Genomic DNA, 26,824 nt, shown 5'->3' with positions numbered 1-26,824 from the left:
CTTCAAATAAAATCATGTGGATTCATTTTTGTCTCTTAACACAAAGTATTCTATTCTCAGAATGAAAGGAGTTGAAAACTGTCATCCACAAAAGTCCATAGAATCTGACAAAAGATGAGCTTATTACCTTAATTTGAAAGAAATAGAGGTATTTGTCAGCTATTTAGGATTATGAGTATTTTACAAGATGCTCTGACGCTCTAGCAGATTGCATGTGAAGTGACAGTTTTTCAGAGAAAAATAAATACTGTGGTTATAAAATCTACAAAACATAATAGCTCTTGTTTGAAAATGATGTGCATAAATTAGGTTGTTTCAGGTAACTGGGAATTTTCCTCTCCCTGAATCTCTTGTTCTTATGGTGAAAGAACTATAGCTATGAAATACACCTAATAAAAGTGCATTATTTAGCAACTCTTTGCAGACAGATGGTGATGGTTGGGGACCCACATCCGCTCTCACAATCTAGCTGTCTTTATGCATTCTTTAACGGCTAGTTTCCACTTATTTATTAAATGTAAAATAAAGTGTACTAATTTAGTTAACCACATTTATAACTGTTCAAACTATAAATAATACCTAGATCACACTTCACCTTATCAGCTTAAATAGGATCCTGATGTCTCTTTCTGGTCCAGATCACTATGATAGTTTAATTTTTAAAATTAAATTGTAAATTTAGCTAGACTAGAAAATAAGCCAGTAAATTTAGACTGTTTTACAGTGGTATAAGTCCTGGTAGAGGGCCTTGCCCTGCAAGGGGTCTAGGTTACAGTGGCATAAAGAAGCTACTTATGAGGGGTAGGCAATAATATGCCACCCCTGAGGTAAAAGTGAGTAATACTTGCTGTAAAGGAGAGGAGGCCAGGACAACTGGGGAATATACCAATTCAGTTACTCCATTGTGACTCCTGCTGGTGGAGCTCCGATGGCTCTTCAGTGGGAATTAAAGTTGCCTCTTTGGTGGACCCCGGTGAAGGGCAGAAGTAGAAATACTAGGTTCACACTAGAGTTAGCCTTGACCAGCTGACACAGTATTAATTAAGACAATCCCTCCATACACTGAGTGATAAATTACATTTAACACCATGTTATTTAAGAGGTGTGCAATTATGTGCTGCACCTCCAAGAGGTGCAGCACACACAGATACAGCCCAGAGGGTGGGAGGCTAAGGGTATGTCTACACTACGAAATTAGGTCGAATTTATAGAAGTTGTTTTTTTAGAAATCGGTTTTATATATTTGAGTGTGTGCGTCCCCACAGAAAATGCTCTAAGTGCATTAACTCAGCGGAGTGCTTCCACAGTACCGAGGCAAGTGTCGACTTCCGGAGTGTTGCACTGTGGGTGGCTATCCAAAAGTTCCAGCAGTCTCCACTGCCCATTGGAATTCTGGGTTGAGATCCCAATGCCTGATGGGGCTAAAACATTGTCGCGGGTGGTTCTGGGTACATATCGTCAGGCCCCAGTTCCTTCCCTCCCTCCCTCCCTCCCTCCGTGAAAGCAAGGGCAGACAATCATTTTGCACCTTTTTTCCTGAGTTACCTGTGCAGACGCCATACCACGGCAAGCATGGAGCCCGCTCAGGTAACCATCACCGTATGTCTCCTGGGTGCTGGCAGACGTGGTACTGCATTGCTACACAGCAGCATCAACCCATTGCCTTGTGGCAGCAGACTGGTACAGTACGACTGGTAGCCATCATCATCATGTCCGAGGTGCTCCTGGCCACGTCGGCCAGGAGCGCCTGGGCAGACATGTGCGCAGGGATTAAATTTGGAGTGACTTGACCAGGTCATTCTCTTTAGTCCTGCAGTCAGTCCTATTGAACCGTCTTATGGTGAGCAGGCAGGCGATATGGATTGCTAACAGTCCTACTGTACCATCTTCTGCCAGGCAGGCAAGAGATGAGGATGGCTAGCAGTCCTACTGCACCGTCTTCTGCCAGCCAAAGATGTAAAAGATAGATGGAGTGGATCAAAACAAGAAATAGACCAGATTTGTTTTGTACTCATTTGCTTCCCCCTCTTCCCCGTCTAGGGGACTCATTCCTCTAGGTCACACTGCAGTCACTCACAGAGAAGGTGCAGCGAGGTAAATCTAGCCATGTATCAATCAGAGGCCAGACCAACCTGCTTGTTCCAATAAGAACAATTACTTAGGTGCACCATTTCTTATTGGAACCCTCTGTGAAGTCCTGCCTGAAATACTCATTGATGTAAAGCCACCTCCTTTCTTGATTTTAATTCCCTGTAAGCCAACCCTGTAAGCCATGTCGTCAATCACCCCTCCGTCAGAGCAACGGCAGACAATCGTTCCGCGCCTTTTTTCTGTGCAGATGCCATACCAAGGCAAGCATGGAGGCCGCTCAGCTCACTTTGGCAATTAGGGGCACATTAAACACCACACACATTATCCAGCAGTATATGCAGCACCAGAACCTGGCAGAGCGATACCGGGCGAGGAGGCGACGTCAGCGCAGTCACATGAGTGATCAGGACATGGACACAGATTTCTCCGAAAGCATTGGCCCTGCCAATGCATGCATCATGGTGCTAATGGGGCAGGTTCATGCTGTGGAACGCCGATTCTGGGCTCGGGAAACAAGCACAGACTGGCGGGACCGCATAGTGTTGTAGGTCTGGGACAATTCCCAGTGGCTGCGAAACTTTCGCATGCGTAAGGGAACTTTCATGGAACTTTGTGACTTGCTTTCCCCTGCCCTGAAGCGCATGAATACCAAGATGAGAGCAGCCCTCACAGTTGAGAAGCGAGTGGCAATAGCCCTGTGGAAGCTTGCAACGCCAGACAGCTACCGGTCAGTTGGGAATCAATTTGGAGTGGGCAAATCTACTGTTGGGGCTGCTGTGATGCAAGTAGACCACGCAATCAAAGATCTGCTGATATCAAGGGTAGTGACCCTGGGAGATGTGCAGGTCATAGTGGATGGCTTTGCTGCAATGGGATTCCCTAACTGTGGTGGGGCCATAGACGGAACCCATATCCCTACCTTGGCACCGGAGCACCAAGCCGCCGAGTACATAAACCGCAAGGGGTACTTTTCAATAGTGCTGCAAGCTCTGGTGGATCACAAGGGACGTTTCACCAACATCAACATGGGATGGCCGGGAAAGGTACATGACGCTCGCATCTTCAGGAACTCTGGTCTATTTCAAAAGCTGCAGGAAGGGACTTTATTCCCAGACCAGAAAATAACTGTTGGGGATGTTGAAATGCCTATAGTTATCCTTGGGGACCCAGCCTACCCCTTAATGCCATGGCTCATGAAGCCGTACACAGGCAGCCTGGACAGTAGTCAGGAGCTGTTCAACTACAGGCTGAGCAAGTGCAGAATGGTGGTAGAATGTGCATTTGGATCTTTAAAGGCGCGCTGGCGCAGTTTACTGACTCGCTTAGACCTCAGCGAAACCAATATTCCCACTGTTATTACTGCTTGCTGTGTGCTCCACAATATCTGTGAGAGTAAGGGGGAGACGTTTATGGCAGGGTGGGAGGTTGAGGCAAATCGCCTGGCTGCTGGTTACGCGCAGCCAGACACCAGGGCGGTTAGAAGAGCACAGGAGGGCACGGTACGCATCAGAGAAGCTTTGAAAACCAGTTTCATGACTGGCCAGGCTACGGTGTGAAAGTTCTGTTTGTTTCTCCTTGATGAAACCCCCCTCCCCTTGGTTCACTCTACTTCCCTGTAAGCTAACCACCCTCCCCTTCTCCCTTCGATCACCGCTTGCAGAGGCAATAAAGTCATTGCTTCACATTCATGCATCATTTGTTCATTCATCACACAAATTGGGGGATGACTACCAAGGTAGCCCAGGAGGGGTGGTGGAGGAGGAAAGGAAAATGCCACACAGCACTTTAAAAGTTTACAACTTTAAAATTTATTGAATGCCAGCCTTCTGTTTTTTGGGCAATCCTCTGTGGTGGAGTGGCTGGTTGGCTGGAGGACCCCCACCGCATTCTTGGGTGTCTGGGTGTGGAGGCTATGGAACTTGGGGAGGAGGGCGGTTGGTTACACAGGGGCTGTAGTGGCAGTCTGTGCTCCAGCTGCCTTTGCTGCAGCTGAACCATACACTGGAGCATACTGGTTTGATCCTCCAGCAGCCTCAGCATTGAATCCTGCCTCCTCTCATCACACTGCTGCCACATTTGAGCTTCAGCCCTCTCTTCAGCCCTCTCTTCAGCCCGCCACCTCTCCTCCCGGTCATTTTGTGCTTTCCTGCACTCTGACATTATTTGCCTCCACGCATTCGTCTGTGCTCTGTCAGTGTGGGAGGGACAGCATGAGCTCAGAGAACATTTCATCACGAGTGCGTTTTTTTTTCTTTCTAATCTTCACTAGCCTCTGGGAAGGAGAAGATGCTGTAATCATTGAAACACATGCAGCTGGTGGAGAAAAAAAAAGGGACAGCGGTATTTAAAAAGATACATTTTATAAAACAGTGGCTACACTCTTTCAGGGTAAAGCTTGCTGTTAACATTACATACATAGCACATGTGCTTTTGTTACAAGGTCGCATTTTGCCTCCCCCCACCGCCTGGCTATCCCCTCAACCTTCTCCCCTCCCTGTGGCTAACAGCGGGGAACATTTCTGTTCAGCCACAGGGAAACAGCCCAGCAGGAACGGGCTCCTCTGAGTGTCCCCTGAAGAAAAGCACTCTATTTCAACCAGGTGACCATGAATGATATCTCACTCTCCTGAAGATAACACAGAGAGATAAAGAACGGATGTTGTTTGAACGCCAGCAAACATACACTGCAATGCTTTGTTGTACAGTGATTCCCGAGTACGTGTTACTGGCCTGGAGTGGTAAAGTGTCCTACCATGGAGGATGCAATAAGGCTGCCCTCCCCAGAAACCTTTTGCAAAGGCTTTGGGAGTACATCCAGGAGAGCCGCGAATGCCAGAGCAAATTAATCCTTTCACATGCTTGCTTTTAAACCATGTATAGTATTTTAAAAGGTACACTCACCGGAGGTCCCGTCTCCGCCTGCCGGGTCCAGGAGGCAGCCTTGGGTGGGTTCGGGGGGTACTGGCTCCAGGTCCAGGGTGAGAAACAGTTCCTGGCTGTCTGGAAAACTGGTTTCTCCGCTTGCTTGCTGTGAGCTATCTACAACCTCATCATCATCATCATCATCTTCGTCCCCAAAACCTGCTTCCTGCTGCCTCCATCTCCATTGAAGGTGTCAAACAACACGGCTGGGGTAGTGGTGGCTGAACCCCCTAAAATGGCATGCAGCTCATCATAGAAGCGGCATGTTTGGAGCTCTGACCCGGAGCGGCCCTTCGCCTCTCTGGTTTTCTGGTAGGCTTGCCTCAGCTCCTTAAGTTTCATGCGGCACTGCTTCGGGTCCCTGTTATGGCCTCTGTCCTTCATGCCCTGGGAGATTTTGACAAAGGTTTTGGCATTTCAAAAACTGGAACGGAGTTCTGATAGCACGGATTCCTCTCCCCATACAGCGATCAGATCCTGTACCTCCCGTTCAGTCCATGCTGGAGCTCTTTTGCGATTCTGGGACTCCATCATGGTCACCTGCAGCTTGCCACGCTGGCCAAACAGGAAATGAGATTCAAAAGTTCGCGGTTCTTTTCCTGTCTACCTGGTCAGTGCATCTGAGTTGAGAGTGCTGTCCAGAGCGGTCACAATGGAGCACTCTGGCATAGCTCCCGGAGGCCAATACCGTCAAATTGTGTCCACAGTACCCCAAATTCGAGCCGGCAAGGCCGATTTAAGCACTAATCCACTTGTCAGGGGTGGAGTAAGGAAATCGATTTTAAGAGCCCTTTAAGTCGAAATAAAGGGCTTCATCGTGTGAACGGGTGCAGGTTTACATAGATTTAACGCTGCTAAATTCGACCTAAAGTCCTAGTGTAGACCAGGGCTAAGATTGCTTTAAGTTCTGCCCCCTCCCCCAGCATGCTTCCAGTGAAGGAGCTTGAGAGGGTCCTATGTAAGGCTGTTACAGCAGCTTTGCATAGTGCCTGTAGCAAAGGAATTGCCCACCAGCCAGCTAAAGATTTTTTCTTGTCTCTTTATGCTGCTGTAGCAGTGTAAAAGGGCCAGGCCAGAGTAGTGTAGGGTAGGAAGGGTGGAGTCTCTCCCCAGGAATCCTCAGGGTCACTTTCTAATTTGGTGTAATTTCCCAATTTAAACGGAGTGAAGTGGCTTTGGGCACAGTAGCTTTATTAGTCGTTGAAGCTTCTGGGGATCAGGTTCACAAATGCTTGCATCATGGGTAACTCTAAGTAGTATCATGTCTGTAAGTGGGTAACACGGTTGTTGAAGTAGCTTTCTCTTGGCAACCCTCAACAGCTATGTATTCTTGACTTATTGCTGTTTTAATGTATATCTTGTGATGAAGCTTGGCTATAACTTTTTAAAAACCAATCCTAAACTGACAGAATGACCCCTACATCTCCAAAGGGACAACACCTTTAAGCAGTGTTAGATTTTCATTTAGTTAAAGCCTGAATTTTCCATACTAAAACTGCTAGTTGTATGGGGCAGCAATAATGAGCAAAAACTGACATTCTAATTTCCAGGCTAAATGCCAGCAGTTAGTTAAATGAGGAGCAATCTCCTGTTTAAAACTTTGGATATGGATAGCCCTAGGCAAGGAAAGTTTGCACAGGTGAGTTTTCTCACCAACAACCGGATCAGGTTAATAAAAGTTAGTGATTATTTTGATGATTAATCCAAATGACCTCTTTACTGAGAACAGGATCAGAGGGGCATACTAAATTTAGTCCTCACAACTAGAGGCTGTAGACAGATTGCCACAAATCTGTGATCTCTCTCTTACTAAAGTGATGAGAACCTGTATATAGTCCACACACAAATAATTTACACACAAATGAAGCATCTATGATTTATAATATAAATTCAGATGCCTGGGTAACACAACAATATTTAGTTGTAGGAACACTGATATAATTACTCTTGCCTAGAATTAAAAAATTAGGCAGTGAAGTGTTTTCTATGTATACTTATATCAGTTAGACTGGAAGTTAATGAAAATATTAAATTGGGTAAAAGGAAGGAGTGTGTTAGATACTTTTTTGTTCTTTACTTCTCTAGGTGAATGCAGAGTATGTTAACAGTATTGCAGAAAGTGTTAGAACCAGGTAAGTCCTCCCTCAGGACCTATTGTATGGCTAATGGCTAATCAGTTTTACCTGAAAAGTTGCAGCGTTTCAACAATGAACTACAAAATTAAAATTTGCTGAAATGGTGCCATTACTCACATTTCATAATTCAATGCTTTTAGGTTGCATTCTAACCTTTGAAACATACGTTAATTTTCTTCAATGTGAGCCTGCTTTCCAAGGAATTAATAGTGCAATCCAAAGCACCTTTGTATTCATACACTGTCCCCATTGACCTCAGTCCCCTAAAATCTATAGCTATCTGTGCTGAGATCTGTGACATTTTCTAGGTGTCTTTGTTTGATAGTTTGGGTAGCAGTTCTTCTTTTTTTAAGGGCCACAGATTTTGGATAGCAATCTACTTCAATGAAATGCACTAATTCAGTTATCTATATTGCGATTCAGTATGAAGTAATTTTGAAAAGACTTTGAAAGACTGAATTCAAGTGTGACTGTTATGAAGAAATAAGCTCAGGCTGAGATTTCACTGTAATTTTGCTTGCTCTTATCCTACTCTCTGGTAAATGTTTAGTAACACTTGAAAAACTGAAAGTCTTCGCTTGAAAGGGACAAGTGCTTGAATTGCCCATTTAAATGGAATATTGACTGCAGCTACGTTAGCTGATTGTGAAAAACATTGCATTGTTGATGCTGTGTTTTAAGTATCAACCTTTACTCACTAAAGAAGAACAATTAAATGCAAGGAGGATACAGAGTGGAAAGGCAGTTGAATGACAAAGAATATAATCGATAATAACTACATCCGGAAACTGGAACTGAATGACAGGATGGATCTGTAATGCACTGTGCCACCTGATGTACTGGGATACCACTGAGCCCGCCTGTTCCACCAGCATGGGCCCCCTTTACTCTGTCTTGCTGAGGCAGGCTCTTAAACCTGCTCTAGAACACACAAAGACAGGGCCACACCCAGCTGCAGAAAGACACAGACATTGAGATCAGCTCTGGGAAGACTCAGTTTAAGGGACTTGCCCAGCACTCAGGTGCTCACTTCCCTTGGAGTGCAGACCCAAAGGTATATTGACTTGTGCTGTATAGGAGGATCTGCACTGCGCAAGCTCATAAAAATTCACCCTCTCCCTCAATGTGATGAGAGATATGCACTACTTCTTTCCCCCTGGCCCCGTTAGAAATTGCACAAACTGGATTTAATAATAAGCAAAACAAATTTATTAACTATAAAAGGCAGATTTTCAGTGATTATAAGGGATAGCAAACAGAACAAAGCGGATTACTGAGCAAATAAAACAAACCACGCATACTAAGCTTAAGATCTTAAAGAGACTGGTTTCAAGAAGCGATTTCTCACCCTCAATGTTATTTTAGGTAAGTTGCAAAATTTCAGTAGCAGGGGTTGGGGGTGGGAGGGGTTTCGGGGTGCCGGATTCAGGTGGCGCCCACCTTGGGCAGCTCCCCGGAAGCAGCAACATGTCCCTGCAGCTCCTAGATGGCGGCACAGCCAGGCGGCTCTGCACGCTGCCTCCTCCCACAGGCGCTGCCCCGTAGCTCCCTTTGGCTGCGGTTCCCAGCAGTGGGGGCTGCGGAGTCAGCACTTGGGTCGAGGGCAGATCACGGAGCCCCCATGGCCATTCCTCCACTTAGGAGCAGCAGGGAGCCACGCGGAGCCAGGTAGGGAGTCTGCTGGCCCTGTGCCAACCAGACTTTTAATGGCCCAGTGTGTGGTGCTGTCCAGAGCCGCCAGGGTCCCTTTTCGACCGGGCATTCTGGTCGAAAACCAGACACCTAGCAACCCCACTGAATATCAGAAATACTGGTTTATAGAGCTTTCTGATTGATAAAGTGCTGAATAACACAGCTTTTACTGTACTTAGGTTCCCATTTTTGGTCTCATTTGATCGCTTTTTATCTTTCAATACTGGGAACAGTACTGGAATGATGCTGTGTTTGCCAGGGTTTAAGTCCTGCCGGGCCTTGCAAAACCCATGCCAGTCTGTGACCCACACCCGGCCTGCTTGAAATGTTTGGGGGAATCCTATGCTAGTGACAAATGTCATATTTGCAAAGAATTCAAATGCTGTTCAAAAAAAGATAAGGCAGTGAGGCTAAGTGCTCGCTTATGGAGGCAGCACTTTGACCCCCATCAGAGTCTTCACACATGGCAAGCACCCAAGTTCATCAATTATGGTATGGAGCATTCCACTGGAGATGTCTGTGGCTCCTCAGGACTGTTCTCCAGGTGTGAAGAAAAGGCTTGGGCCTTCCTCAGGTGTGGTTCCTTAGCTTGGTTGCATCAGTTAGAGGTAGAAACCTGAAAAAACATTCAGAAGAGACACTCCTCTCCTCCCAAGAGGGGATTGCCACCTCTGGAGTTTGTGCTAGGTCTGTCAAGGCCATCTCCTGAAAGACATTAATGGAGCCAAAAGACAGCGCTGATCCCAAGAACCCTGGAGAGGTTACCAGAGTATGCAGCCACAAGAGACTTGTTTAGCCTCTCAGTACTTGTATCACTGGCAGGGGAAGGTCCACAGCCAATATGGATGCCCATGGTTCATGCCTGTCCAGATCGAGATCCGATGGTGCCACTACCCAAACCTCCACAAAAGCCTGTGTAGTCACCTCCCATGATTTCCCCAGTACCGCCATCCCTGGGATGAGGCTATTTCTCACAAGTCCCATCTGGATTTGCATCTTCACCATCAAAAGCATCTGACTCTTCTTCCCCAACTCAGAGGTGAGGTCCTCTATTTCCCACCCAGGATGGAGAACATGCCCTCCATCAGAGTCATTGGGACCCTGCGCCATGCAGCAGCCCCAGCATTGGTGTCCTCCTAAGGGTCAATCACCTGGGCAAGGATAGGTCCTGGGCCTACATAAGTGGCCATTATGGGCACTGTGTGGTCTTGCCCCCATCCCCCAGCTGGGCTAGGACCTCCCCTCAACCATCTTGCTTGCTGTCATGGAGAGTGCACTGGAGGCACTGGTACTGAGAGCATCATTCCCTGGCCAAAAGCCACTCAGGCACCCTCCCTGCTACAAGCCACAGACCAACCACCATCTCAGATGTTTGTTGCATCTTCATCCTCATCACCAGATGAGGCTGTGGAGCTGTCAAGTGATTCACAGCTGCCAAAGGACCACAGAGCTTATCAAGATAGTTTAAAAAGAGTGGCCTCTGTACTTGACATTCAGGCAGAAAAGGTTCATGAAAGCTTTCATATGTTGGTGGACATCCTAGTATCGGCGGCCCCAGTCAAGGTGGTGCTACCAATTAATGAAGCCTCTTGGAGCCAGTCAAGGCCCTTTGGCAGGCACCCTCCTCCTTGCCCCAGACAGTAAAACAAGTTGAGAGGAGGTACTTTGTCCCCTATAACGGGATATGAACATTTTTTTTCTCATCTCCTCCGGGTTCTCTTGTGGTGGGAGCTGCAAATGAGTGGGAAAGACAAGAACAATAAGCTTCAATGCCAAAATGCAAAGACTCAAAGAGGCTGGATCTGTTTGGTTGCAAGCTTTATTCTTCAGGAAGACTACAACTAAGGATTGCAAACCAACAGGCTCTCCTGAGTCAATATGACTTCACCCTCCGGGAGAAACATCATGAAATTTCAAGATAAGCCACCAGAGGGCTATAGAAAAGAATTTGCAGTAATGGCTGAAGAGAGTAAGCTGGTCGGCAGGACTGCCCTCCAGTCCTGGACAGTTCAGATAGTGCAGACTTGGCTGCTTGAACCATGGCATCAGGTGTTGTTATGAGAAGGTGTACGTGGTTGCAGTCTTGTGGTCTATCTCTAGAAGTCCAACAGACTATCCAAGACGTACTTTTCAAAGATCCCTCCCTCTTTTCAGAAAAAACAAATGGCAGGCTTCATAACCTTAAGGATTCTAGGACAACACTCAAATTCTTTGTGATCTATATCCCAGCAGCGAAAAGAAAGCAGTTTCATTTGCAGCAGCCATAGAGACACCAGGGTTTGCTTCCCAATCTCAAGATCTGCCAAGGAAAAAGGGCAAAGGTTATAGGAGATGCCCTCCACTGCCCTCCTCCTAAGCATCAATGGGCTCACCCTGTCCAACTGCCTCATCCAAAGAGGCATGTTGATGGGTTTGTCAAGGACAGTGTACCAGTCACCATAACTCCCTCTGTTTGCCATCATTTGTTTACCAGTCGCTTATCCCACTTTCTAAATGCTTGGGTCCACGTAACTTCAGACCGGTGGGTCTTAAGCACAGTGGAACTGGGTATGCCAACCAGTTAATTTCTACCCCTCAACCCCCTTCCCCAATCCTCTCCAGGGACCACTCTCACAAGATTTCCCTTCAACAGGAGGTCCAATCTCTTCTTCTGGCAGGGGCCATAGAGGAAGTCCCCTTGTACCTCAGGGGAAGGGCTTCTATTCCCACTACTTCCTGATCCCCAAGACAAAAGGGGGTCTCAGGCTTATTTTAGATCTAAGACAGTTGAACAAATTCCTGAAGAAAATAAAATTCCACATGGTTACCCTAGCTTCAACTATTCCTTTCCTGGAGCAGGGGGACTCGTATGCTGCCCTCAACTTAAAGGATGCTTAGTTCCATGTTACAATACATCACGACCATTGGAAGTGTCTCAGATTTGTGGTGAATGGGTGCCATTATCAGTTCACAGTGCTTGTGTGTGGTCTGTCAGCTGCTCCCCGAGTGTTCACAAAATCCATGGCAGTCGTAGCAACTCACCTACGAAAATTAGGTGTTCATATATTCCTATACCTGGACGACTGGTTGATCAGAGGTTGGTCTAAGGCTCAAGACCTATCCAGTTTATCAACTGTCCTGTCCACATGTGATGCGCTGGGGCTCTTAGTAAATCGAGACAAATCAATCCTGAAACTGGTACAGACAAAAGAATTAATCAGGGCAGTCTTAGACTCCACAAAGGTTATGGCCTTGCTACTACAAGCCAGGTTAGAAACTTTACAGGATTTAGTGCTGCAACTGAGAGCATGCTGCTGCACAACAGTATGCAGCTGCCTCAGTCTTCTCGGTCACATGGCAGCATGTACCTATGTAGTTCAGCACACCAGATTGCACCTCAGAAAGCTGCAGGCATGGCTAGTATTAGTGTGTGCCATGAGTCATCACCATTTGGCTAAAGTGGTTGGAGTGCCAATGTTAATTTTGTCATTTCTAGACTGGTAGATGAACCTTCAGAAAGTTTGCATGGGGGTTCCCTTTCTCCCCCTGCTACTAATGTGTCTTTTCTGGGCTCGGGGACTTATATGGGGTCCCTGCAGACTCAAGGTCTTCGGTAGCCTCAAAAGACTCATAAATGTCAGGGAGTTGAGAGGTATGTCTAGCCTGCTTGGTCTTCCTCCCCCATGTAGTGGGGGAAAAAATTGTTAATTCTGACCGACAATTCGGTGACCATGTTTTACATAAACAAACAAGCAGAAGCACAGTTGAACTAACTGTGCCAGGAGGCAGCATGCCTCTAGAACTTCTTTTTAGCCAACCCAGTTCATCTCAGAGCTGCTTATCATCCTGAAAAACAGAACATTTTAGTGGTTAAGCTGAGCAAATCCTTCTCCGATCACCATGAGTGCTCACGACGTTCAAATGTGGCCAGGTCCATCTTCCAGCTCCAGGGAACTCCCCAAGTGGACCTGTTTGCAAGAAGAATCAATAGAAAATTACATCAGTTCTGCTTCCAAGGCGGGCTTGGTCCAGGCTTGTTGACAGATGCTTTTCTCTATCCTGGAAGAAATTTCTCTTATATGCTTTTCCCCTGATTCCTTTGCTTCCCATGGTTGTTTTCAAAGTGAAACAAGACCGTGTTCACCTCATCCTTGTAGCACCAGCATTGCGTGATCGACACTGGTACTTGATCCTGATATCCTTGTCAGTCAAGCCTCCCCTGTCTCTCCCATTGGATTTAGATGTAATTTTCTGGGACTCCATTCCAACCTCCAAGCTTTTCATCTGACAGCATGGATTCTTCATGGCTGGTATCCTTTGGAAAGTCCTGCTTGAAGGACATTCAAGAAGTGCTTCTGAATAGCAGAAAACTCTCAACTAGAAGCACTTACATGGCTAAACAGAAGCATTTCTCCATTTGGTGTCATGCGAAAGGTGCATCTCCAGAGCAGGCACCCCTGGACCTCGTGCTGGACTATCTGCTAGATCTAAAACAGAGTTTGGCTATTAGCTCTATAAGGGTGCATCTGACAGTCATTCTGGCCTTCCACTTCTTGGTGGATGATAGATCTTTTTTCAAACCCCATCATTACCCACTTCCTAAAGGACTTGGTCAGATTATGCCCATATGTATGAGACCCCGTCTCTCCTGGGGACCTGAACTTAGTTCTAGCAAAAATTATGGGACCTCCCTTTTTGCTCCTGGCAACTTGCTCTCTTCTTCACCTTTCCATGAAGGTATCATTTCTGATGGCAGTTACCTCAGCCAGAAGGGTGGGCGAGTTGTCAGAACCCCCCTAGTTTTCCATAAGGATAAAGTTTATCTCTGTCCTCACCCAAAATTTCTCACGAAAGTAGCCTCTGATTTTCATGTTAACCAAGCAATCTGTTTTCCATTGTTCTTTCCGAAACCTCATGCACATAGGGATGAAGAATAGCTTACTCATTGGATGTGAGAAGAGTTTTAGCTTTCTACATGGACTGGAAGAAATCTTTTAGATCCTCTACGCAGTTGTTTGTAGTGTTGCAGACAGAGCTAAAGGCCAAACAGTTTCCACTCAGAAAATCTCATCCTAGGTCCCACTTCATGCATGTTTGTGCTACCCACTGGCTAATACTATTCTGCCAACTAGAGTGTTGGTGCATTCTCTTACCAGACAGGCAGCTTCTGCAGCTTTCTTGGGTCCAGTGCCAATTGTAGATATTTGTAAAGCAGCCACTTGGTCATTAGTCCACAGTTTTGCTTCTCATTATGCCATTGCCAATCAGTCCAGAGATGATACCAGTTTCGGGTGGGTTGTCTTACAGTCTCTGTTCAGGTAGATTCCAAACTCACCTCTGTGTGTGTTTTCTTCTGAGTCACCTACAGTGGAACTGAACATGTAAAACACATTTCAAAGAACAGCTATACAAAGGAAGGTAATCATTTTTTACCAACAAACAGACCAGTTTGAAGATAACCCTTTATTAAGAATGGAAACTATGCACAGAAATAAGGTGGTAAAACTTCCTGCAACTGTCTGGCTGTAGCCTGCTACTGTCCTGTTCTAGGTTCCTTTGTTTCTGCTCCACAGCAGAAAGTGTGTCATAGGAAAGCCAAAGACTTCATGAAGAGTGTACATGAAGTGTGACATCTCTACTCTCTAGCACATAGTTATTCCCCATCCCATATGGGAAAAGCTATACCAGTATAGGTCACTTTTATACCAGTATAGTTACATCCACATTAGGGCTATTACCGGTTTAATTATTTTAGTAAAATGTCTGAACCAAAATGGTTATTCCTGTAAAACTTTCAAGTGTAGACCAAGCCTCATTATACTTTTCAGTTGAGTTAAGTTTATTCAACTGAGTTAGCTTGATTATTAAAAACACATCTTTTTGCCCATGTAGACATGGTCTGGGATTGAACGTGGGGTTAGGAACTGCCTGTACAGATCCCTATGCCAGGATTAACACCTGAGGGCTAGTTAGATCCACAAGGAATTTTAGGGCTGGTCTACATGGTGAGTAATGAGCTGTATGGGAGGGTGATTTCTGAAGTACATGTATTAATTGGCTCGTGTAGTGTGCACTAGCAGATCTAAGGGTTCCCCAGTGTGCTTTAACATAGTACTGTTTCAAACAGCACTATATCAAAGCAGACAAGGGAACGTTTAGCGCATACCAGCAGAGTCTACATAGACCAATTAATGTGGTTTTGAAATCACATCCCCTTTGAGTGCATTATCCAATTGTGTAGAAAAGCTCTTAAATACCTAACTGCCCCTTTAGGCACCACTATGATCTTAAAAATGTCCAGTCAGTTACCGCCTAAACCTGTAGGTACTTAAATTCCTTAGGCATCTAAGTTTTTGCCAGTGGGCATGCACAAAACCACCTGAATCCTGATTCCACTGACTGCTCGGCACCCTAGCTGATGTCTAAGACCTAGCAGGATTCTCAAACTAGTTATTCCCCTGCCTGTCTCACCTGTGGGGCCTGATCTGGTAGGGATTCGCAGAGCATGCCAGACAGTCGGGGGGGAAGCAGATCAAGAAACAAGTGAGAGAGAGTGTGTGTGTCTGTATACCCATCCCAGAATACCCAACAGCCCAGTGACTCGGGAACTGACATGGGAGATCCAAGTTTGAATCCCTGCTCGAAACTGGGCTGAGTAGGTATTTGAAAAACAGGTTTCCCATATCATAGGTGAGTGCTGTAACCTCTGGGCTATTGGCTGTGGTGGAGTGGTCTCTCTCTCTCTCTTTCTCTCTCGGTAATTTTTGTGAGAAAGGGCTGACCTGACCTAGGCACCTAACTCCAGGAAAGGGTTCATGGCTGTGAATTCCAAGTGGAGATAGGCACCTCCCTGTGACCCACACTTAGGCACCTAACTACATTTGAAGCATGGGGCCTAGTCCCTGCTCCTCTCCCCAGCATTTCCTACTGGCTAGCTTAAGTCCTGATCAGCTTCCTGGCTTCTAAGAATCCCATTCTTAGGTGCCTAACTTTCTCCATGCATTGTATAACTTGGTGCTCAGGATTCCACTGATCATCAAGGTGCCTAAATGTGCTAAATGCTGGCAGTTGCAATGTCTAAGTCCTTTTGTTGATTTAGCCCATAGTTATTAATCTTTTCTTTACAGCTTCCCTAACGAAGTGCAGTCGGGCATTCTTGAGGTTATTTCCCCTCTTGCTTCCTATTACCCAGACTTCTCCAATCTCAAGGAAACATTTGGAGACTCAAAGGAAAGAGTAAGGTAAGATAGGCTATGTAAAAACTTTCCAAGAATTTTGTTCAGCAGTAATTCCTTTAAATAGTCCACTGTATTTAAATTGATAAAGCACTGTAAGTTTAAGCAGAAGGTCATGGAAAATTTATTTAATACAAGTATAAGTATGGTGGAAACCAATGCTGTTGTCGGTGTCCATCAACTTCAGAGTGAGAGCAAAACATTCTCTCCTGCTTCTAAAAATCCAACAGGTTTAAAACTGAGTATATAGTGCCAGATGATGATTTATATAGATTAGAATAGTATGTTGATAGATGGCCTCACTTTTGTTGTTACTTCTATATAATATAATGAATCCTTTTTACTAACTCCTGGTGGTATCACTGGCCCACTTGCTTCAAATTCATTAACAGGAAACTATAACCTGAAACTGGTTGATTTACAGAAGCCAATCAGTTTTTCGTAGACCAAAAATAAGTTTAGATTGTCACCAACAACTTTCATGGCTCCACATTCATATGCTCAAGAGCACTGAGCTGCCAGTTTGAAGCAACACAGATGATAGCAAGAGAACAGTAGTGCATGTTGCATACATGAATGAAATCAGGTTGCTTTTTTTTAAATTAAATCCCATTCTTTCTAGAGAGCAAATATATTTGGTACACATGAGTAGAATATTCCTAGTTGCTCCCATCAAGGCCCAAATTCTTAGAATTGCACCGCTATAATTTGGATTTTGCAGTCATCCTCAAACCTTTATAGATAAGGTGAAGGAAGAACTCTTTTTTATAAATAAGCTTTGTGGAATTTCAAAAATAATAAGCAAAAACAATATTTAATATCAATAGATCTGATTAGGAATTTTCATCAAAATGCAATTTCCACAAATTTGACATTTTTCATGGGAAATTTTGATTTTGCCAAAGTTTTTCCATTTTTACTCAGTAACAATGAAATTAAGTATTTCATTTCAAGTTGGATTGACCCAAATGGAAATACCTTGGTTTGTCAAACCAAATCAGAATGTTTAATTTCAGTTCAGATCTGTGTCTGCCTGAGTTGCCATGGTGCCTCATGCCCCTGTTCTCCTCTCTGGCTGGATGCATCTCCCATGAACCACGTTAGTCTCTTCTCTGGTTGAATCATGGTGATGAGTCTTGGGAGATACAGTTCAACTGGGGGACATGGCCTAGAAAGGAGACTGATGGCGTGGTGTGCTCAAACTACAACTCCCATGAGGCACCATGGTAGCTCAGGTCGACACTTTTCAATGTCGAATTGATGCAAAATGAAACATTGCAATCAGTTTCACAAACCAAATTGAAATGTTTCAATTCAGGAATGTCTGAATAGTCCCATTTTTGATCATTCTAAATCTAAATTCTAAATCCTTTTGAGGAATTGTGTTTCACTCAGATTTTGATATTTTCACTTTTTTCCCAATTTGGGATGAAAACAAACTTTGTAATATTGGAATTTCCCACGTTGGGTGCCTGGGCACTTTCTAATTTGACCTTGAGCGCCTTTTAACTTTTGGCCCCAGGTGATCATTTGTAAATTAACTATCTTCTGGTAAGCATGATGGATTTTAAGGGACTCTCACTTCTCAGAAGGAATGTTTAGAAAATGTTTAGAATGAGAAACAGATTAATTAAAGGGTCTTAAGTACTAAATGAATGGCAAAATCATACTCTCCTTATTCACACAAGCATTATTGCCCCCACTGAAACTATATGGGAAAGACTGCCTGAAAAAGATTTGGTGACAAGTATGAAATGATCACCTCTTTGATCTCTACTGCTGAACAAAATTATGAGGTACTGAAAATTATATATATATACTCTAAGATAATAAAGGTAAAAATATTCCTAGTTCAGGAATGTATCAGGTACATGGAATTTGATAATTAAAGTCATGAGCCTATCAGATGTACTACAGTAATTAATTTCTGGAAATCTTTTTGCTTATCACTTTTTATAAATCTGCTTCTTTAAAGTCTTGTTGCAGATTAACAAATATCAACTTTATTGATAGTAAAATGAGATGGTTTGCTTTGTAGAGGAAAATTTACATTTTACTATTAAATATAACAATTAAGTTTGTTGACCTGCTTCTGTGTTGACTCATAAAAGCACTGTATTTTACTGCATGGTGAAATCTCAATAAATTATAACTGTATGTTGACTGGTACTATTTATAACAAAACAAGAAGAGTGGTTTAGTTCACCTGAAATGTGTAAATTGGTTTATGTGCAGTGCATAGAGGAAATTCTAAAACTGAGTTTATTTTGAATCAGACACTTTTTTTTACTAGCTTTCGTCTGATCCATTTAATAGTGAGTGGGAATAGTTGCTAGTATAGACTGCATAACTACAGTGTTCTAATGCCAGTATTATGCTGATGACTCCATTGAGAAATCCAGAGAAAGTTTAACAGAATGTGTTGTTTATGTTTAGGTGGAGAACTAAACAGAATTTGGATTATAGCTTTTTAATGCTATATGCACAACCTAAGGGAACATTTTATTTACAGGTATGTTCACATTATCAATAACCAGCTGTAAATCAATAAATAAAATGTGCTGATTTTTAGTATTGGCAGTTTAATTACTGTTGAACTACACCATGAAGGTAAGTCTCCTGTGTTTTTCAGTATATTTGCTCACATCATTTGTAAGCATGAGTCTCCATATTTTCATAGGTATTCATCTTACAACTATGTATTATTTGATCTAAAATGGTAGTTTCATTTGTACCTTTCTGATATTTGCAGGGCTGAATGACAGACTTGCAAACTAATTGAACCATCAAACAACTTTCTGGCCAGGTTACGGGAATCTGTTTTTAATGAGTTTTTGCTTGTAGTATAAACAGACAGTGTGGTTACAGATCCAGGTGACAACTCAGGTCATAGCTGGCCAAAATCTCTCAAAGGATTTTTTCAAAATGGGAAAAATATGAACTAGTTCATTTCATTAAAACAAACTGGGATGTGTGTATGCTGAACTGCAAAATCCAGACCCACAACTTCCCCAGAACGTGTGGGCGGTTGGATCCACATAAATCTGGGCTTAACTTCAGAACAAGTCAAGACATATGGCTGATTAGCAGTCTACAATGAAAAGAATGCACTGCACTGTAACCATCTAGAAGATTTCACAACAGCTGTCTGAGAGAAACAATAAACTAGCTAAAAATAATGGTGGTGATGTGTGGGGGAAGAGATATGAAACCAGGAAAGAATACCAGGTAGAAAGCATCTTTACCTCATTTAATGTTTACCATGGGTTTCACTGGAGAGGAGAGCATCCAGAAATTCCATTCAGGTGGGAAGAGAACTGGAATAAGGAGTGAGGCTTTCCCAATCCCATGATGGATCCTAGGGTTCTGCATGGAAGGGTTCTCCCAGGTGGTCAGCAGCAGGATGGGGCACATAGAAGGGCTCCTTCTCCTCTTTTCTGGAACTGCTACTGGATAAAGGTAAAACTTTCAAAGTGATTTAGGAGTAGAACTGTCCAAAGATGGAAAATCCTGTTCTGCAGGAAATACTGAAACTTCAAAAAAAATTGTTTTGAAAAAGAATGAAAAATGAGATGTAGACATTACGCACAGAATGGGAATTTTTACTTGGCCATTTCATTTCAATGTTTTTAGAAATGTTTCCAAGGCTGCCCAGAACCCCAACAACCTGCCAGGTGAGGAACTGCACAACTTGGGGATCCTGGGAGCCAGAGTTCCCAGGCTAATGAGGAGCTTTGGGACCCTGGAATCCCTGATTCTTCAGCAGCCCACTTTGCAGGCTGCCCTGGAGTGAGGAAGCCCAGGCTGCTACGGAGTTGGGAGCTTCCAGAGCTTCCAGGCTTCTGGTTCCATGTTAGCACACCAATGGGCTCCTGAGGAGCCAGACAGGGGAGCTGTCAGGAAACCAGGCGTGTTTTGGTAACCCTTGGCAGGCAGGTTTCCATCAGAATTTTGTCAAAAAAGACTCATTCCTGGAGAATATGTTGATTTTTGATAAAGCAGCATTTTCTGGTGGAAAAATGTTCCATCCGAAAATTTTTGACCAGTTCTACTTAAGAGCCTAAGCCCAATCTTCAAACATGATTGACCTGCTTAGGCAGGGGTGCTGGAACCATTCATATAGTGGGGGTGCTGAGAGCCATTGAACCAAACTGTAAACCCTGTATATGATGGAAACCACTTCAAGTCAAGGGATGCTACAGCACCCCCTCCCAACCCCTAGTTCCAGCACCTATGTGCTTAGGAGCTAAAGTGTCAGTGCAAGTTAATGAGACATAGACTCCTAACCACCTAAGTCATGTTTGAAAATGGGATTGAGCTGCCTATGTCACTTGCACACTCCTGAAAATGTTACCCAAGTCTCTAATGCACCTTAGACACAGCCAGGGAGAGGATGGCTGTCCAGAAATTAACAATGTCTCCAAACAAAGTGCTCTGTACTTTTAGCATATGACACTAAGCTGTGGGGAGAGGTAGATACGCTGGAGGGTAGGGACAGGGTCCAGAGTGACCTAGACAAATTGGAGGATTGGGCCAAAAGAAATCTGATAAGGCTCAACAAGGACAAGTGCAGAGTCCTGCACTTAGGACGGAAGAATCCCATGCACCGCTACAGGCTGGGGACTGACTGGCTAAGAAGCAGTTCTGCAGAAAGGGACCTGGGGATTACAGTGGATGAGAAGCTGGATATGAGTCAACAGTGTGCCCTTGTTGCCAAGAAGGCTAATGGTATATTGGGCTGCATTAGTAGGAGCATTGCCAGCAGATTGAGGGAAGTGATTATTCCCCTCTATTTGGCACTGATGGGGCCACATCTGGAGTATTGCGTCCAGTTTTGGGCCCCACACTACAGAAAAGATGTGGACAAATTGGAGAGAGTCCAGTGGAGGGCAACAAAAATTATTAGGGGACTGGAACACATGACTTACGAGGAGAGGCTGAGGGAACTGGTCTTATTTAGTCTGCAGAAGAGAAGAGTGAGGGGGGATTTGCTAGCAGCCTTCAACTACCTGAAGGGGGCTTCCAAAGAGGATGGATCTAGGCTGTTCTCAGTGGTGGCAGACGACAGAACAAGGAGCAATAGTCTCAAGTTGCAGTGGGGGAGGTCTAGGTTGCATATTAGGAAAAACTATTTTACTAGGAGGGTGGTGAACCACTGGAATGAGTCACCTAGGGAGGTGGTGGAATCCCCATCCTTAGAGGTTTTTAAGGTCAGGCTTGACAAAGCCCTGGCTGGGATGATTTAGTTGGGGTTGGTCCTTCATTGAGCAGGGGGTTGGACTAGATGACCTCCTGAGGTCTCTTCCAACCCTAATCTTCTATAATTCTACGATTTGTGTTGGTGTGATTGGGGAAGATTGTAACAATACCAGAAATATTGGTGCTTGCATAGGGATGGTTATTATGAATTTCCAGTTTCCTTTAAGAATAATTAAATGTTGTTTACCTTATCTGAGACATCTTAAGGGCTGCCTCGGGGCATACACCCAGAACCTAGGTTGTGGTGGTGCCTATAGCACTTTTCTGGAGGACTAGAAGGGAAATGATGCCCTTCCTCTTGGCCCTTTCCCAGCCTGCCACTCCTTCCCTTGGTCTGTCCAGTCTCTGGATCTTTCCCCAGCACAGACCCTGACTTGTACAGAGAGGCTTCAGACAAGGGGGATGAAATGGGTGCTACAGTGGCAGTTGAGGACCCCCTGCACGCATGGATCTAATGGGAATACTCTAGGCCACTATTTGGAAGCTCCATAACAACATGAAGAAAAAGCTTAAAAATTCTTTTCCTGAGCCCATTACTTACCATACTGTAACATAAACATTTTCGATTAAAATTGAGGTTTGTGACATTTTTTCAGATGCTTTTGTTTTACTTCTTGGGTGTGTTTAGTATTTTAGGGAAATCTTAAAACTGAGAGTTTATTTTACTGTTTTCTCAGAAATAGTATCATTTTGGTAAATAACTTATATGAACTTCTAAAGTTGAAAAGACAATAAAGTTACGTAATTGTGTATCTACAATTCACTTACTATCACATGCCAGCTAAAGCCCCAATTCAGCAAATCATTTAAATATAAGGTCTTTGCTGAACTGGGGTCTAAGTGAGCTGCTTTGTGAAGTGCACTTATCACAAATAAATATTTGGAAAAAGATAACGAGACCTAACATTTATTCAGTCATCTCTTCTACTTTAAGTTTTTGTATGTGATCAGCTACTGTATCTTCAGCTCTGCTCTCTTTATACTTGGTAATGTCTTTGTTAATCAGTAAAAGATTGAGAGATGTTTAGAAACAATTGTCATTTTCACTGTAACTGCTCAACTTTTTTGCAGTACACTAGAGCCTCTTGAGACACTTGTATTAATGCCAGAGCCAGGATAATAGGATTGTAAGTCATCCATAAAAGCAGGCAATCAAATTTCTCCATACCTAGGAGGAGATGTAGTTTTTTTCTCATGTCCATTTAGAGTTGTTTTATACTTAGGTAATTATGTATTTCCAAAGCTGAAAGCATCTTTGAGTAGTTCAATTACTACAGTTGTTGGAAAGTGCTTTCTATCAATCCTCATGGGAACTTAAACGAAAACATTAAATATGACAGCAGCTTTCAGAATTTGCCTTACTTTTACTTTGCCTTACTTTTGCCTTACTTTGCCTTTACTTTTACTTTGCCTTACTCAGCCTTACTTTTTTGAGGTGCTTTGCGACTCTAGTATCTGTAGCAAACCTGCCATTTCACAATTTTTTCTTATTGACTGCCATTAACTTAATAAGAACATAAGAATGGCCATACTGGGTCAGACTAATGGTCCATCTAACCCAGTATCCTCTCTTCTGACAATGGCCAGTGCCAGATGGTTCAGAGGGAATGAACATAACAGGGCAGTTTTATTGAGTGGTCCATACCCTGTCATCTATTCCCAGCTTCTGGCAGTTGGAGGCTTAGAGACACCCAGAGCATGAGGTTGTGTTCCTGACCATCTTGCCTAATAGTCATTGAGGGCTCTATCCTCTGTGAACTTGTATAATTCTTTTATGAACCCAGTTATATTTTTGGCCTTCATAAAATCTTCTGGCAACGAGTTACCAGGTTGACTGTGTGTTGTGTGAAGAAGTATTTCCCTGTGTTTGTAAACCTGCTGCCTATTGATTTCATTGGGTGAACCCTGGTTCTTGTGTTACATAAAAGGGTAAATAACACTTCCTTATTACTGTCTCTACATCATTCATGACTTTATCGACCTCTATTATATCCCCCCTTCGTCCTCTGTTTTCTAAACTGAACAGTCTCAGATTTTTTAATCTCTCCTCCTGTGGAAGCTGTTCCATACCCCTAATCGTATTTGTTGCCCTTCTCTGTACCTTTTCCAATTCTAATATATCCTTTTTGAGATGGGGCAACCAGAACTGCGCACAGTATTCAAGGTGTTTTATTATGTATCCCTTTCCTAATGGTTCCGAACATTGTTAGCTTTTTGACAGCCGCTGCACTTTGTGGCTAGTTCTCCTGAAACATCTACTCAATGACTCCAAGATCTTTCTTGAGTGTTAACAGCTAAATTAGAACCCATCATATTGTATGTATATTTGGGATTATGTTTTCCAATGTGCATTACTTTGTATTTATCAACACAGAATTTCATCTGCTGTTTTGTTGCCCAGTCACCCAGTTTTGTGAAATCTGTGAGAGAACCTTCTCTTTTATCCCATGACTGTTTACTTTGCTTAAGAGACTTTGGTGAGGGATCTTGTCAAAGGCTTTCTGAAAGTCCAAATACATTATATCCACTGGATCACCCTTGTCCGTGTGTTTGTTGTTACCCTCAAGGGATTCTAATAGATTGGTGAGGCAAGATTTCTGTTTACAAAAGCTGAGTTGACTCTTCCCTTACATGTAGTGCTCATCTATGTGTCTGATAATTCTGTTCTTTACTATCATTTCAAACAATTTGCCTGATGCTGAAGTTAGGCCTACTGGCGTGTAATTACCAGGATTGCTGCTGGAGGCTTTTTAAAAAATTGATGTTACATAAACTATTCTCCAGTAATCTGATACAAAGATTGATTTAAGTGATAGGTTGCAGAACTACAAACTGTGATATGTTATTTCATATTTGAGTTCCTTCAGAACTCTTGGGTGAATACGACCTGGTCCTGGTGACATATTACTGTTTATCAGTTTGTTCCAAAACCTCCTCTATTGACACCTCAATCTGGGACAGTTCCTCACATCTGTCACCTAAAAAGAATGGCTCAGGTGTGGGATTCTAACTCAGATCCTTTTCAGTGAAGATCAATGCAAAGAATTAATTTAGCTTCTCCGCAACATTCTTGAGTGCTACTTTAGCACCTTGATTGTTCAGTGGCCCGAATGATTGTTTGGCAGCCTTTGTGCTTCTGATTTACTTTTTTTAAAAATTGCTGTTAATTTTTGTGTCTTTTACTAGCTGCTCTACAAATTCTTTTTTGGCCTCCCTAATTATACTTTTACACTTGACTTGCCAGAGTTTATGCTCTCTTCTATTTTCCTCAGTAGGATTTGGCTTCCAATGTTTAAATGTCGTCTTTTTGCCTCTAACCACCTCTTTTACTCTGTTGTTAAGCCATGGTGGCATTTTCTTGGTGGTCTTACTGTTTTGTTTTTTTTTTAATAATTTGAGGTATGCATTTAGTTTGAGCCCCTATTTTGGTGTTTTTAAAAAGTTGCCATGCAGCTTGCATCCATTCCACACTTTTGACTGTTACTTCTAATTTCTCTTAAATTTCAAAAAGGCAAGTTAAGTTAAAATGATACTGGGGTGGGTTTATTTGACATTTTCCTTCTACTGCATGTCAAATTTAATTACTTTATGGTTACTATTACCAAGCAGTTCAACTCTTGGACCAGATCCTGTACACTGCTTAGGACTAAATCAAGAATTGCCTTTGCCCTGGTGGGTTCCAGGACTAGCCGCTACAAGAAGCAGTAATTAATGGTGTCCAGAAATTTTATCTGTGCATCCTTTCCTGAGGTGACATGTTCTGAGGTGATAAATCCTCCCTTGTTAGAGTTAGGGTTTTCTGTTTTTGTAACCTCTCTAATCTCCCTGAGCATTTCACAATCACCATCCTGGTTAGGTGATTGGTAGTATATTCCTACAGCTGTACTCCTATTATTCAAGCATGGAATTTCTATCCATAGAGATTCTTTGGTAACGTTTTGATGAATTTAAGATTTTTTTACTTTATTTGATGCTATATGCTTTCTTTCACATATAGTGCCATTTTGACTTAATATTAGTGGAAATCAGTAGGGATGATCTTAATATCAGCCCAATTAATTGAAAGAGATCTTGGGTAGACAAATTACAAAAGATAATAAAACTAAGATAAATTGGGAGAAAAGTGTACAATAAGGCAGTTCAGTGAAAACAGCAAGAAAAACGTATCAAAAGTCATCTATGATCAGGTCTTAAGGGAAAAAATGTATTTCCTGTATTATTTTAATAGTTACATTTTTCACTACATTGTCAGTAAGCACTTGAGTGGACTGGGATTTTAAATTTGCTTTTTTAATGCTGTTTGAGTTCTGACCTAAAGATCTTTGAAGTCAATAAGACTCTCTTCATTTACTTCAGTGGGCTTTGGATCAACCCCTCTGTTTGGAAGATCTCCTAAATGGTGTAATCTTTAAGCGTTTTTTAAACCTGCAGCTTTCCTTGTTGTTTATGCTTTTTTTTTTTCAAAAAAGGAGGGGGTCTCTTACTTGAATGAGATAACTGAATGTTCTGATCACATTGGGGCATGCTAGAACAAGATGTTTCAAGTAAACGGTGTTTGCATATTTGTTGAATAGTGGTTTAAAATGCTGTGATCAGGGCCCCAGGGGGCCACACTGGAGTTACTCAGGGTGAACTGCAAAGAATGGGGCAGACAATCCCCAAAGCTGGTGGATATTCCAATACTTAGATTTACCAAACCAGCACAAAACAGCTTCTATAATACCTCACTGGTTACCCAGAAGCCAACAACACAGTTCCCTTAAAGCAACCCAACCGTAGGCCTCCACCCAGACACCCAAGTCAAATATGATGAGGATTACTGAAAATCTTATTCATCATATAAGAAAGTTCTACCAATCCCAAAGGATTGGACACATTACTTGCCAGGTTTCAGAGCAACAGCCGTGTTAGTCTGTATTCGCAAAAAGAAAAGGAGTACTTGTGGCTAGTCTCTAAGGTGCCACAAGTACTCCTTTTCTTATTACTTGCCAGGTTAATCAGTATTCCAGATCTTACCTAAATACACGCTTACAGCCAATCCTTATTAACTAAACTAAAATTTATTTAAAAAGAAGAGAGTGAGTAAGTGTTGGTTAAACGATCAGTATACATACAGACATGAGTACAGTTCTTAGATCAGATTCATAGTAGAAATGGTGAGCTTTGTAGTTGCAAAGAGTTCTTTCAGAATTAGTCCATAGGTTATCGTCCAGTGTTCATATTCAGGGTGATCCAAATGGGACTGGATATCAGTCTTACAACCCAAGTTTCCTCTGCATGAAGCATCAAGCTGATCGGAGATAAAAAGAATCAGGACCCAAGATATCTTTATAGAGTTCCAGGCCTTCTTTTGACAGCTTGAAGTCCTTAAGCGAACAATAGGCAATCATGGAGACTTTGAAGTAGACCTATTTCCTAAGCATCATCGGTAATTAGCTACAGGGATTAACATAAGGCAATTGCCTGTCTTCCACCATTCGCAGGTGATTTGCTATACATTTCAAAGACAGA

The 26,824-nt window shown here is 43.1% G+C and overlaps 1 protein-coding gene across 6 annotated transcripts in view; it reads left to right on the top strand.

The window, feature by feature from the left end:
* MGAT4D (MGAT4 family member D) overlaps positions 1 to 26,824 on the top strand; it is a 117,840-nt gene that overhangs the window by 62,189 nt on the left and 28,827 nt on the right. For 5 of the 6 annotated variants that reach the window (XR_012158574.1, XM_073341190.1, XM_073341192.1 and 2 more), the window contains 2 exons: positions 15,947 to 16,060; positions 18,491 to 18,566. Coding sequence is in view for 5 of the 6 variants with exons in the window: in XM_073341190.1 (XP_073197291.1) it covers positions 15,947 to 16,060; positions 18,491 to 18,566 (190 nt within the window). In the remaining variant the exon portion in view is untranslated. Of the gene's footprint in view, positions 1 to 7,098; positions 7,146 to 15,946; positions 16,061 to 18,490; positions 18,567 to 26,824 lie in introns of all 6 variants that reach the window. The other variant, XM_073341191.1, reaches the window with a different exon arrangement.

The sequence above is a fragment of the Lepidochelys kempii genome, chromosome 4, assembly GCF_965140265.1.
Source record: "Lepidochelys kempii isolate rLepKem1 chromosome 4, rLepKem1.hap2, whole genome shotgun sequence".
NCBI classification, from domain to species: domain Eukaryota; kingdom Metazoa; phylum Chordata; order Testudines; family Cheloniidae; genus Lepidochelys; species Lepidochelys kempii.
Note: the sequence above shows the minus strand (reverse complement) of the source record. Positions and strands in the feature narration are given on the sequence as shown.